This window comes from Sapajus apella, unplaced genomic scaffold (genome assembly GCF_009761245.1).
Source record: "Sapajus apella isolate SASKATOON/1434 unplaced genomic scaffold, GSC_monkey_1.0 scaffold17, whole genome shotgun sequence".
Classification (NCBI taxonomy): domain Eukaryota; kingdom Metazoa; phylum Chordata; class Mammalia; order Primates; family Cebidae; genus Sapajus; species Sapajus apella.
The window spans coordinates 17,971,486-17,986,129 of NW_022436957.1; the positions used below are offsets into that span (position 1 = coordinate 17,971,486).

A 14,644-nucleotide genomic window follows, 5' to 3' on the forward strand; every position below is an offset into this window, starting at 1 on the left:
TCCCAAAGTGCTGGGATTACAGGCTTGAGCCACCGCGCCCGGCCCAAGGCAAGTTCTTAATGACTTAGACTCCCACACAATAATAGTGGGAGACTTTAACACCCCATTGTCAACATTAGACAGATCAACCAGACAGAAAATTAACAAGGATATCCAGGACTTGAACTCAGACCTGGACCAAGCAAACCTAATAGACATTTACAGAACTCTCCACCCCAAATCCACAGAATATACATTCTTCTCAGCACCACATCACACCTACTCTAAAATTGACCACATAATTGGAAGTGTCCTCAGCAAATGCAAAAGAACGGAAATCATAACGAACAGTCTCTCAGACCACAGTGCAATCAAGTTAGAACTCAGAATTCAAAAACTAACTCAGAACCGCACAGCTTCATGGAAACTGAACAACTTGCTCTTGAATGTTGACTGGATAAACAATGAAATGAAGACAGAAATAAAGATGTTATTCGAAACCAACGAGAATGAAGACACAACATATCAGAATCTCTGGGACACATTTAAAGCAGTCTCTAGAGGAAAATATATAGCAATAAGTGCCCACATGAGAAGCAAGGAGAGATCTAAAATTGACACCCTTATTGTCAAAATTGAAAGAGCTAGAGAAGCAAGATCGAAAAACTCAAAAGCTAGCAGAAGGCAAGAAATAGCTAAGATCAGAGCAGAACTGAAGGAGATAGAGACACAAAAAACCTTTCAAAATATGAATAAATCCAGTAGCTGGTTTTTCTAACAGATCAACAAAATAGACCACTAGTCAGATTAATAAAAAAGAAAAGAGAGAATAACCAAATTGATGCAATAAAAAACGATAAAGGGGATATCACCACAGATTCCACAGAAATTCAAACCATCATCAGAGATTATTATAAACAACTCTATGCACATAAACTAGTAAACCTGGAAGAAATGGATAAATTCCTGGACACTTGCCTCCCCCCAAGCCTAAACCAGGAAGAAGCCGAAACCCTGAACAGACCCATAACAACGTCTGAAATTGAGGCAGCAATTAAGAGCCTACCACCCAAAAAAAAAGCCCAGGTCCAGACGGGTTCACAGTCGAATTCTACCAGACATACAAAGAGGAGCTGGTACCATTCCTTCTGAAACTACTCCAAATAATCCCAAAAGAGGGAATCCTTCCCAAATCATTTTATGAGATCAACATCATCCTCATACCAAAACCCGGCAGAGACTCAACAAGAAAAGAAAACTTCAGGCCAATATTCATGATGAACATAGATGCAAAAATCTTCAATAAAATACTGGCAAGCCAATTGCAACAGCACACCAAAAAGCTTATCCACCATGATCAAGTAGGCTTCATCCTGGGGATGTAAGGCTGGTTCAACATACGCAAGTCTATAAACGTAATTCACCACATAAACAGTACCAAAGACAAAAACCACATGATTATCTCAATTGATGTAGAGAAGGCCTTTGACAAAATACAGCAGTCCTTTATGCTAAAAACCCTCAATAAACTAGGTATTGACAGAATGTATCTCAAAATAATAAAAGCTATTTATGACAAACCCACAGCCAATATCATACTGAATGGGCAAAAACTGGAAGCATTCCCTTTGAAATCTGGCACTAGACAAGGATGCCCTCTGTCACTACTCCTATTCAATATAGTACTGGAAGTTCTAGCCAGTACTAGAGCAATCAGGCAAGAAAAAGAAATAAAGGATATTCAAATAGGAAAGGAGGAAGTCAAATTATCTCTATTTGCAGACGACATGATTGTATATCTAGAAGACCCCATCGTCTCAGCCCAAAATCTCCTGAAACTGATAAACAACTTCAGCAAAGCCTCAGGATACAAAATCAATGTGCAAAAATCACATGCATTCCTATATACCAATAACAGACCTAAGGAGAGCCAAATCAAGAATGGACTGCCATTCACAATTGCCACAAAGAGAATAAAATACCTAGGAATACAACTAACAAGGAATGTAAAGGACCTCTTCAAGGAGAACTACAAGCCACTGCTCAACGAAATAAGAGAGGACACAAACAGATGGAGAAACATTCCATGTTCATGGTTAGGAAGAATCAAGATCGTGAAAATGGCCATACTGCCCAAAGTAATTTACAGATTCAACGCTATCCCCATCAAGCTACCAATGACCTTCTTCGCAGAACTGGAAAAAACCACCTTAAACTTCATATGGAACCAAAAGAGAGCCCACATAGCCAAGTGAATTCTAAGCAAAAAGAACAAAGCTGTAGGCATCACACTACTGGACTTCAAACTATACTACAAGGCTACAGTAATCAAAACAGCATGGTACTGGTACCAAAACAGAGATATAGACCAATGGAACAGAACAGAGGTCTCGGAGGCAACACAACATATCTACAACCATCCGATCTTTGACAAACCTGACAAAAACAAGCAATGGGGAAAGGATTCCCTGTTTAATAAGTGGTGTTGGGAAAACTGACTAGCCATGTGTAGAAAGCAGAAACTGGACCCCTTCCTGACACCTTACACTAAAATTATTAACTCCAGATGGATTAAAGACTTAAACGTAAGACCTAACACCATAAAAACCCTAGAAGAAAATCTAGGCAAACCATTCAGGACATAGGCATAGGCAAGGACTTCATGACTAAAACACCAAAAGCATTGGCAACAAAAGCCAAAATAGACAAATGGGACCTAATCAAACTCCACAGCTTCTGCATGGCAAAAGAAAGTCATTAGAGTGAATCGGCAACCAACAGAATGGGAAAAAATTTTGCAGTTTACCCCTCTGACAAAGGGCTAATATCCAGAATCTACAAAGAACTAAAACAGATTTACAAGAAAAAAACAAACAAGCCCATTCAAAAGTGGGCAAAAGATATGAACAGATACTTTGCAAAAGAAGACATACATGAGGCCAACAAACATATGAAAAAATGCTCATCATCACTGGTCATCAGAGAAATGCAAATCGAAACTACATTGAGATACCATCTCACGCCAGTTAGAATGGCGATCATTAAAAAATCTGGAGACAACAGATGCTGGAGAGGATGTGGAGAAGTAGGAACACTTTTATACTGTTGGTGGGAGTGTAAATTAGTTCAACCATTGTGGAAGACAGTGTGGTGATTCCTCAAGGACCTAGAAATAGAAATTCCACTTGACCCAGCAATCCCATTACTGGGTATATATCCAAAGGATTACAAATCGTTCTACTGTAAGGACACGTGCACACGAATGTTCATTGCAGCACTGTTTACAATAGCAAAGACCTGGGACTAACCCACATGCCCATCAATGATAGACTGGACAGGGAAAATGTGGCACATATACACCATGGAATATTATGCAGCCATCGAAAACAATGAGTTCATGTCCTTTGTAGGGACATGGATGAACCTGGAAACCATCATTCTCAGGAAACCGACACAAGAGCAGAAAATCCAACACTGCATGTTCTCACTCATAGGCGGGTGTTGAACAATGAGAACACATGGACACAGGGAGGGGAGCACTACACACTGGGGTCAGTTGGGGGGGAAATAGGGGAGGGACGGTGGGGGGTGGGGAGTTGGGGAGAGATAGCATGGGGAGAAATGCCAGATATAGGTGATGGGGAGGAAGCCAGCAAATCACACTGCCACGTGTGTACCTATGCAAAAATCTTCCATGTTCTTCACATGTACCCACAAACCTAAAATGCAATTAAAAAAAAAAAAGCAACAACATTGTATTACCTTTCCTGCTTTCTATATCCCTGTAGTTGCTGTGACCTGTCATTTTGCTCAGATATTCTTCTAATCCTTCTCTTCTTTCCATTCTATTTTCTACTTATTTAGGGGACATCCATTGAGAACCTTCCTGTTATCTATAAATAATCTAACTAGTCTCTAATTTCTTCCTCCTACTATACACCCCTGCCAGATAAATCTTTTAAAAATCTGGATATTATTATTTTCCTGCTCAAGAATGACTTTTAACTATAGTTTAAACACTCTGGTCAATTGTTCAGGACTTCAGAAATCTGACACTGTCCTTCCTCTCCCCCTGCAGCCTGTTATGCACCATTATATGCAGCCTAGCTAAATGTCTTGTTCTCTTTCCTCTCAGCCAAATCTTTGCTCCCATTTCCCCCTCCACTTAGAATATTTTTCCATATTTATGTGTTCTGGTTCAATTCATCCTTTAAGACCATATCGTATCTCAAGTCACATGTCAAGTCAGGACAAAATAGGTTACGTTGCAGAAGCAACACAACATAAGTTTATTTCTTGTTCACTCTCCATGTCTAACATGAATCAGCAGTGGGGCTCTTTTAGTTTTTACTCAAGAGCTTGAGTTTTGGGCTAGGCGTGGTGGCTCATGCCTGTAATCCCAGCACTTTGGGAGGCCAAGGTGGGTGGATTGCCTGAGGTCAGGAGTTCGAGACCAGTGTGGCTAACATGGTAAAACACCGTCTCTACTAAAGAAAAATACAAAAATTAGCTGAGCATAGTTGTGTGCACATGTAATCCCAGCTGCTTGAGGCAGGAGAACTGCTTGAACCCAGGAGTTGGAGGTTGCAGTGAGCTGCGATTGCACTCCAACCTGGGTGAGAGCCAGACTCTGTCTCAGAAAAAAAAAGGGAATTTGGGTTTTAGAGTCTATTTCTTGACATGTGGTTCCATGGATACCACAGGAGTGGAAAAGAAATGTGCACTGGCCATTTACGTAGCATCTTAAGGCTCTTAAAACTTCTGTCAGGAAGTAACATATATTACTTTTGCTCACACTTCAGAGGCCAGAGGCAAGCCATCTAGCTGTGCCCAGCTTCAAAGGAGATGGAGAATCCTAGGCCTACACTAGGGTGAAGCAAGCAAGGCGCTTAGGGCGGCAGACTACTAATTCTCATCACCATCCTCAATAATGGGTGGCTGGTTCATTTTATTGATTTGAATAACTATGGTGAAATTTGAGAAGGACTATTTCAAACATTAAATTCATTGAATGAATACACTGATCGATTCCTAGGCACATATATGATGCTCTTGATTTAAAGCACTTGTCTGGAAACCTTTCTAATGTACTCAGATTGTGAAATTATTCACACTGATAAAATCTTCCTCTACTCTGGGGATCAGAATAATAGATGTTATTACTGATGACGATTTTATTTGATCTACTAAAACTGTTTGTCATCCATTGAATCTAAAAGTATTCTTTAGTATAATTTGGAGCAGTTAAGACAGTAGAAAATACATAATTGGAATGGAAGTTCATTTGTTGCCATGCATTTCTCTTCTAGGTGAGGTGCAATTCCTACAGACCAGAAGCTGCCCGAGAACAAGTCCAAATTGGCGCTCACAGCCCCCCTCAGTTTAGGTAAATGGGTGATGGCGGTTATTACCTGTGCATCTCCCCACTTCCTCCCCCACCCAGCCATCCAAGGGCTCTACCAGATAGGTGAGCTGAAAAAATCCCATGTTGTGAACTGTATGATTTCCATTTTGCAGCTAAAAACTATCTGGCCTCACAGAAACTAAGTATCTTTTCTTTCATTAGTAGTAGGCTGGTATAGTCAGCAGTCTCTCAACTGAATTTCTGCGGGTGGGTACTTGTACATACATCTCTAGTCTAGTGCTACATCAAGGGCCCATGAGACTGTACAACATTCCAAAGGTAATTTGGAATCCAAATCATAGCTTTAGTATTAAATCCCATTTGTTATCTTCTAGTTTTTGAAAGAATCTCAGTAAACTGGATTATTGAACTGCTTGCTTTTTCGGTCCAAAACAAACTAGCCTTTATTGTCTTAGGAAAGGATGAGATCTGATGTACTCTGCCTTAAAACCACTTAGAGCTCTGGTTTATTTTGTTTTAAAGAATATCCCCTTTAATACCTCTTGTTCTTCCACACAGTCAACCAACAAACGTGAATGAACTCCCCCTTTCTAAACAGCTCTGAACACAAAGGAGGATATATGGTATTGTTTAGCAATTATAATTTGTACCTAGAGTTACAGAGTCTACATTTTGGCTTTCAGTTTGGATCATATTTTGAAACAGTTGCTTATATAAAAAGGGAAAAGGATTATAAATTACAGTCTTGTCAGAATGTATAAAACGTTGAGTACAAATAAAATTAAAGTTAATATTACTTACCCTGTAGTAGCTCCTGTAGGTTGAGAGAAATTTTCTATACTAGGGGAAAGATAAGTATGATGAGAAATCCAAGAAACCCTAATAATTTATATGTATTCACTCTTTGTTTAGGACATTATATCTGGATATCTTTATATTTAATGTTTAAATAAGTCATTATCATACTGCAAGAAAGCCATCTAAAATTTCTCTTAAAATCTTATTCCTAAGATCTTGCCTTAGAAATGCTTCAGAAATTGACTACAAATTACCCACTAGCATAAAAGTCTAATCACTGTGTTGGAAATTTCTCCCCCACTGGGCTAAACTGTCATGAAGGCTGATGGTCTCTAATGGACTAAAATGTGTTCCCACTGACAAATGGTGCAGATGAAACCACACAGTAGATTAATTGCTCAACAGATAGTTAAAGGAAATAAGTTTCTGAAAACTTAACTAGTTGCCCGTAATGTTGAATTTCACAGTGTATGCTTACTAATTATCAGCTATATTCTATCTTTAACACTTGCCTAGGGTGAATCACACTATGAAATATGCATCCCTACCCATATATTCAGCTAAAACACAGAGGTTATAAGGATTTTTTTGATACAGTCCATTACATTTATTCAAATGCCCGTAGGTAACAAAGTCATTAGGGAAGAAATAGTCATCGACTGAGAATGCTAAGTCTCTAGTCAACCCTTTGAACATGAAGCTGAGCAGGAAATAGATGAAGGGGGGAGGGTTTTTTTTTTTGGCTGGCTTATTTCTGATGTCTGCAGTAACTATAAATTTTGAGTGCAGCAGAAATCACACAATGGTAATACCACTTCCAAAAGGCAGCTACAGGCAAAGTGCTGAGTAGGAATCCACTCTTCACTGTAGTTGGAAACCTATAAGAATGTGATATATTGGAGCTAACTCCAGTGAAGAATTACTCATCAGTGATAACTAGATACCATGCATTAACTGATTGTTGCATTAATCAAATTCTGGCCAACTATGAGCCTCCATACTTAACACTAATTCTGAGAAAATGTTTTTGTAGAGCGAATGAATGTTTTAAAAATAGCTGGAAATGCAACAGCATGGATGACTCTTACAGACATTATATTTGATGAAAAAAGTCAAAGACCATACAGTACATACTGTGGATTCCATTCACATGAAGTTCAAAATCAGGCAAGGCTATGGCAATAGAGGTCAGAATAGTGGTTATCTTTGGAGATGCTGTTGGTCTGGGACAGGCAGGAGCCTTCTGGGTGCTGGAATGTATTGATTTGGCAGAAAGTAATATGGGCATATACACACAAAAACCCCGACAAGTTCTACATTTAATATTTTGTGTACTTTATGTCATACTTTCCATAAAGAATTAAAGTTTTTAAAAAGTTAGAAAATCTAAGTATTGGTGATGATACAGTTTTATAAGAATTTGAAGACTGTTGGAAGAGTAATAGGAGCATTTGCTTGGCATTCAGGAGATGCTGGTTCTAGTCTGTTAATCTTTTTGGAAATTTACTTAATTATTTTGGGCTTTAGTTCTCTCCCTGTAAGCAGATTACAAGAATGCCAGCATTCTTTTTAGCAATATTCTGCTACAATTTTATACAGAACCTATTGATGTGCAAGAATCACATGACACATGCTTTGACATATCTTTTTTCAGGGTCAATGGTGCAATTAGTAACTTTGAAGAATTCCAGAAAGCTTTTAACTGTCCACCCAATTCCACAATGAACAGAGACATCGACTCCTGCCGACTCTGGTAGCTGGGACACTGGTTTATGGCATCCTGAGACAGTTGCACAGTGCCAGCGGAGGCTGCACTGAGCCGTCATCACCCATTGCTTTAGGCCTGAAGACTTTCATTTGTAGTGCATTTTCATTATTTGGGTAGATGACCTGCTTGGATCTAGACAGTATCTATTTAAAGCTGTAGGGCTTATAAAATGGAATACAAGAATGAACCAAGTATGTTTCTTTAGAAAACCAAACCAACAAAAATCTCTAGGCTACTTTTGTTAAAATGCTATCTGTTAAATTGTTGCTATTGTTCAGTTTAGTGTGTTAGCCACAGTTATGTGGTACATACCATTTCAATCTGTAGCTTTGTAAAGTTCAGTCTATTAAACTTGTAACCGCTCAGTGATGAAGACATGTGCATGAATACCTGGGAGGTCTTGCTGCTCTGTGGCATGCAGTGCAAGATTTTATGGACAGTAATTACAAAGCATTTCTCAACTCTAAGGTAGTTAAATGAGAAATATGTTTGATCTCCATTTTACAATTTTTGATGAAGTTTTTGCCTCAGCTTTGGAGTCTATTGGAATGAAAACGTGTCTCACAGCTTGCATCTGATGTAGCAGATTGCCCCGTTCAAGTTAGCATGAACAAAGCTGGCAGAAAGGCTACTAGGTAAAGGATTTGAGTTTATTAAATAGAAAAAAGGGAATGAGGATGTATCTTTAGGTCCCAGAGTAAGTAAAGCCTCCTAGTTACATAACAGCAGGGAAACTAGGAGATAAAATTTTGTCTCATCTGTATGAACTGTGCAATGATTGTCTATGTGCTAGATACTTTTTTAAAAGCCTAATTCTTGTTTGTTTCATAACCTTCCTATGTGTGCATTGTCCTGGTTCTGAAATGAACAGATTTGAGAAAAGAATTTTCTGATTCTCCATTAGGAACATATGACTTTCATTTCCCTTTAGTGCAAAGGAACAAACATCGCATTGAGGAGGGAGAAAAGAGCCCTTCTGTTTCAGCTTAATGTTACCTCTCTTTAAAAAAAACCTTTTTGAAAAGTTTCTAGATGACATTTTAGAATTTTGAAAAGTTTCTAGATGACATTTTAGAATTTATTGATTCAACTTAAAATTACCTGCATAGTCCAAATAAACAAAATTGTTACTCTTCAAGTCATGTGAAGAGTTGTGAGAAAGAGCAGTACTATGTGTTTTATCCTTAGAGCATTATCCTGACAAGTGAACCACTTTGTTTCTTATTAGTGAGAGAGAAAGTGTGTGTGTGTGTGTGTGTGTGTGTGTGTGTGAGTGTGTGTGTGTGTGTGTGTGTAGGATAAAATTGTAATGGCCTTAAAGTTCTTACTTGGCATTTCTGGTTTCTTAAAATAGGCATCCCCACACTCCCTTTACATTATTCGTTATACATAAGCTGCTGGGTTAAGTGGGCCAATTGGAAAATCTCAAAAGCAAAACGACAAGTTCAGATTAACCACAGGAAGCCATTGTGTATCCCTGTGATTTGTGATTTTTTAAAAATATATAAGTGTGTGCCATGGCCTTTTGTAGCCATGGGAACATCTGAAGGGAGAAAAATGGAGGGGCACCATCATGAGGAAACAATTATACTGCATTAGTCAGAGGAGAGCAATTTTCACCTTGACTTCTTCCTCTCTGAATGGATAAACTTGTGAAGGGCAGCTACCTTTTCCTCCTCTTAACCTGGCTTCATGTGACCTTAGTTTGTATTTCTAAAAACAAGCAGTATGAGGTTAGGGGTGCTGGAAATGTATGTGTCTTTTCTCTGGAGGAAGGAGTCTGACTTGGTTTAGACATATGAGATTATCTTTGTTTTATTCCTGCACTTGGGTGTTTAAAATCAGCTGAGGTTTATTATGCCAATATGAATAGTGTTTCTCTTCTAGATTTCCTTTAGAAACTCCAAAAAAACACATTCCTGCAGGTCAGAGAAAGTGTTTGATAAAAGCATAGAATTATGGCTTTGGAAATAGAAATTAAGTCATTTGTTGGTTTAGCAAAACTGCTTGGTGATTAGTTGGGGCCCTCACAGTTTCTAGATGAGAAAGTTTTCTTATCCTGATTAACTTTAATTGCTGTAACTCAGTTATACTGATAATTGCAGATAGGCTGTCCACTACTAAATCAAACTAAATAAAACAACAAACGAAAAGCAGCAATACCAAATCATCACTACTAGCTAGAACAATTAGAAGGATTGAATTTCCAAATATATGCTTATGTTTAACTCTTCCAATCACATTCTCATCGTCCTTTCTCTTGGATACAGATTGCTAAGATAAACAGACACTGATTAACTGTCAGAAAGAGAAAGGTAAAATGCAACTGGAAGGGAAAGAAAAAAGTAGGAAGAAGCTGGCCTATGGATGTGGCTCTGAAAAGAAGACAAGATTTTGGCAATCCTTGCTAAGCACATTCATTGGAGTAGAGCTATAAAGTTTTACAAAAATAATTATGGTAAATTAAAAGGAAATTAGATGTTGGATCTCAGACTAGGGCTGCAGTTCTCTTATTCACATACCAGATGTTCTGCCAGTGAACTATTGTCTGGGCATTGGAAGGAGTTAGTTAGTTTTTTGTGTGTGTGAAAATCTCCTAGATTAGTAAAAAAATTTTCTAGATATAAAGTGGTTTTATTTGGGCTCATCACCATTGCCCAAAGTGTACTGAACCTTTCACCAAGTCAGCATTGGCCTCCTGTTCTCATTTATTCATTTTATGAGATGGACTTGGACATAACTAATGCAAACAGGATTCATAAATTATCCTGAAGTTTATTTAGTGCCTTGCCTCAATGAAGCTTAAAGCATAGCACATAAATTTTATCTTATTTAGCCCTGGAGCATCACTAAGAAGCAGCTAGGAGCTATGACTTGCCAGACAGATTATGCTTGTGCCAGAGAAGTGGAGAAGCCTGAAATCTCTTGTTAAGTATCCCACAGGAAGGAAAAGCAGTCTTTGGCCTTTGGTCTACTGACCTGTGGATTAACCTCCATCCCTTAGATTATCCCATTTCTAAATACATTTCTTCAATCAGTATTTCTGTAATCACTTAACATTTGATAGGCTTCTTCCTGGATACATTTAACATAAGGCCTCAGTTGCATATTAAATTACGGAAGAATATACAATTGCTTCATACAATATTCTCTTCACCAGTGACGGTGTCCCTCTGATTTGAAGAAGGGTATTCTTGGATTTTATATCTAAATGGTTATTGTGAGACTGGTTGTATTTTCTTCTCCTACTTATGAAACAATGGAACAGTCATTCTAAGTACAATAAAAAGTTGGTTGAAGGTGTTCTGTTTCTTTTTTTAAAAATATTAAAATGTGTTAGATCTATTAACATATTTCATCCTGTTTTAGACAACATTTGCCAAAAACGGTGTACAATAACTGTACTATACTAGCTTTCTTGGCTTAGAAAAGTGGGATTTGAATGCAGTAATTTTCTCCATAGACAAGAAGGTATTTACGAGGTTGTCATTATATTTTCTTCCAGAATGTAAGTCAGCAGATGTGGTTTACTGCCTTTGTAATAATATTTCTATAGAGAAAAAGAGATACCTCTGAAGAAATTATCAACGATGATAGGGGACAGGGCTGATCTCACAAAAATGACAGTGAACATCACTGTTACTATCAAATCAAAGAATCTGTGTTATCATTCTTTAACAATCCAGTTAATTTCTAGTCTTTCATTCAGCACACAGTAACTGAGCACCCATTATATTTAAATCACAAAACTAGCTATATTTAGGTGGATAATATACAGTATCTGGGCCTCAGTGAACAGTCTAGTCTAACATGGGAGATGGGTTTATATAAACTGTTTCAATTACCCTACTGAGTGATAATGATATATAAATACTTCATGTTGTGATTTGAAACACAGAAAGAATTATTCAACTTTCATCTTGTGGATACTATTGGTGTTTCCTCTGTGGAGATCCCAGCAAATTCCTTTTACTGGGTGCCCTTACCTCATCTTCAGTCTGCTTTTGTTTCTAATTGACTGTGCTCTCTAGGATGGCTGCCCTCATGCTACTGGAGCCTCTTTACCCAGTGCACTTTCAGAGAACTGGAAATGCCTGGTGACCCTTAGACAATGAGTGGTATGGGACTCTGCATGCCCGACTACCTCCTTGAGTTCAGACAAATCCAGAGGCATATAACAGAATTTATACTGATTTCTCTGTGGTGTCTTTTAGTGTTATGCTGAGAGTGCAGATTGAGTCCCCTGTTGATTATTTTAAACACCTTTCTGGCACTGATATATTCAAAGATCTGGAAAAGTACTAGTTTGTAGTATCCTAGGTCAGTCCATCTGTGTAGTAGATCATATCATCATGTACAGGAAACGGACATCAGATGACACAGAGGTTGTGGGTAATCAGTAGCTGATTATGGCCTGTTTGTGTCCCTCTTAGAGAGTTTATTCTACTTTCCAAGATGATCCATGAAATGAGAATTTTTGTGTATAGGGTAGTGGCACAAGGAAAGATGCATATAAATGAGTGTTTATGAGTGATCTTCGGGATGTGGACTGGAAGGAGGAGCTTTGAGACAAAGAAGGCAAGAAGTGTAGAATTTTTCTTGCTGTGGTCTATGTAATTTTATGAGAACAAAGAGGTAATAAGTTTGCTTAGGTTTTAAAATATGTATCTAAGTGGACCTGATCAAAATTTGCAAGAGGCTATTTCCAGTTAGGTTTAATATATTTGCATGTGCCTCAAGTTCACTTGCTTTCTTTATTAAGATCACACTAGCTGTAGAAACAGATAATCTCAATGGCTTAACCCAGTTTATTTCTTGTTTTCATTACATACATAATTGGTATTAATGATCAATGAGTTTTTCTCCTCTAACTGGTGACTCAGGGACCCAGACTCCTTCCATATTATGGTTCTGCCATTTTCAATACATGATTGAATGTATGCTCATCTCTAAGAAGCCAGTGGAGGGAAAAAGGCCATGGAAGATATTGAATGGAAGATTTGGGATTGTCCTGGATGTTGTCTGCATTACTTCTGCTCATATTCCATTGGCCAGATCTAACTGCAGGGTAGGCTGAGACATGTACTGTAGCTGTGTGCCCAGAATGAAGAGCAAATGGGTTTAGTTCTTGGGGAGCATTCCCAGCCACACCTTATAAAGTGAAGTATGGGGCAGTAACAACTTTGAGCTCTTCTCAATTTAGAAAATTGCTTTTGAGCACAGCACAATGGAAATTGAAAATGCCATTGGTAACCTGCAGTTTATTCTGTAGGAGTCTTTTTAATTAACAGCTTAATTGGATAATTTAATCCCCTTTAGAATTGGAGATATGAAAATGAAAATGAGATACTCCCTGTGATCTGACAATACTGTGCTTTAATAAACACACCAAAGTGAGCCCGGAAATGAGCACCACAAAAGCATTACCATGATTTGTGATCAGTGAAAGAAAACCTGATCTATAATTTTAATTATTCCTAAATGGTTTAGATACATGTTTCATTTGAATGTGTATTTTGTTTTGTTAATTGGTTCTATTAGAAAGGTAACTGAACATAAGAATCTGTGGCAAAGCCATGAATTTATAATATGGTCTAAGCTTTTAAAATATATACCATTGAGAAAGTAACTAAAATATCCTACAAAATACTGTTCAAAGTGCAGTATTTTCCAGTGTTTTCAGAGAAATTATATACAATAGTTTTTACTTCTCCATTGATGATGAGATGAAAAATAGTATTCACCATATTCTTGTGTTATGCTTTCTCCACTTGAATGAGAAATTGAGGCTCAGAGTCCAAGAAATGAAAATGAGTGTCCATGTACAAGCCACAAAAGTGCTGTCTAATTCATTCTGGCCAGAGACTCCACTTACAGAGAAAGAAAAACTGAGTAAGTCAAGATCCCAGTATAAAAAGCTACCTAAAATATTGAGTATAATTTGCCCTGCCAGCTTGTCTGGAAATGTCCTAGACAAAAAAGAAGTATAGTTTATGATTTAGAAGTATACTGTGTTGAAATAAAAACTACCGCCAGAGAATACTATAAACACTTCTATGCAAATAAACTAGAAAATCTAGAAGAAATGGATAAATTCCTGGACACATACACCCTCCCAAGACTGAACTAGGAAGAAGTCGAATCCCTGAATAAACCAATAACAAGTTCTAAAATTGAGGCAGTAATTAACAGCCTACCAACCAAAGAAAGCCCAGGACCAGATGGATTCACAGCCCTTCTATCAGAGGTACAAAGAGGAGCTGGTACCATTTCTTCTGAAACTATTTCAAACAATAGAGAAAGAGGGACTCCTCCCTAACTCATCTTATGAGGCCAGCGTCAGCCTCATACCAAAACCTGGCAGAGACACAACAACAAAAAACTTAGGCCAATATCCCTAATGAACATTGATGCGAAAATCCTCAGTAGAATACTGGCAAACAGAATCTAGCAGCACATCAAAAAGCTTATCCATTACGAGCAAGTAGGCCTCATTCCTGGGATGCAAGGCTGGTTCAACATACGGAAATCAACAAACGTAATCCATCACATAAGCAGAACCAATGACAAAACCCACAATTATCTCAATAGATGCAGAAAAGGCCTTTGACAAAATTCAACACCACTTCATGCTAAAAACTTTCAATAAACTAGGCACTGGTGGAATGTATCTCAAAATGATAAGAGCTATTTATGACAAACCCACAGCCAATATCATACTGAATGGGCAAAAA

General features: G+C 37.9%; 1 protein-coding gene across 1 annotated transcript in view; it reads left to right on the forward strand.

Moving 5' to 3' along the window:
* PHEX (phosphate regulating endopeptidase homolog X-linked) overlaps positions 1-11,209 on the forward strand; it is a 222,302-nt gene extending 211,093 nt beyond the window's left edge. The window contains exons 21-22 of the mRNA XM_032286120.1: positions 5,289-5,365; positions 7,797-11,209. Coding sequence (XP_032142011.1) covers positions 5,289-5,365; positions 7,797-7,899 — 180 coding nt within the window. The 3' untranslated portion in view covers positions 7,900-11,209. The remainder of the gene's footprint in view (positions 1-5,288; positions 5,366-7,796) is intronic.
* The last annotated feature ends 3,435 nt before the right edge of the window (positions 11,210-14,644 follow it).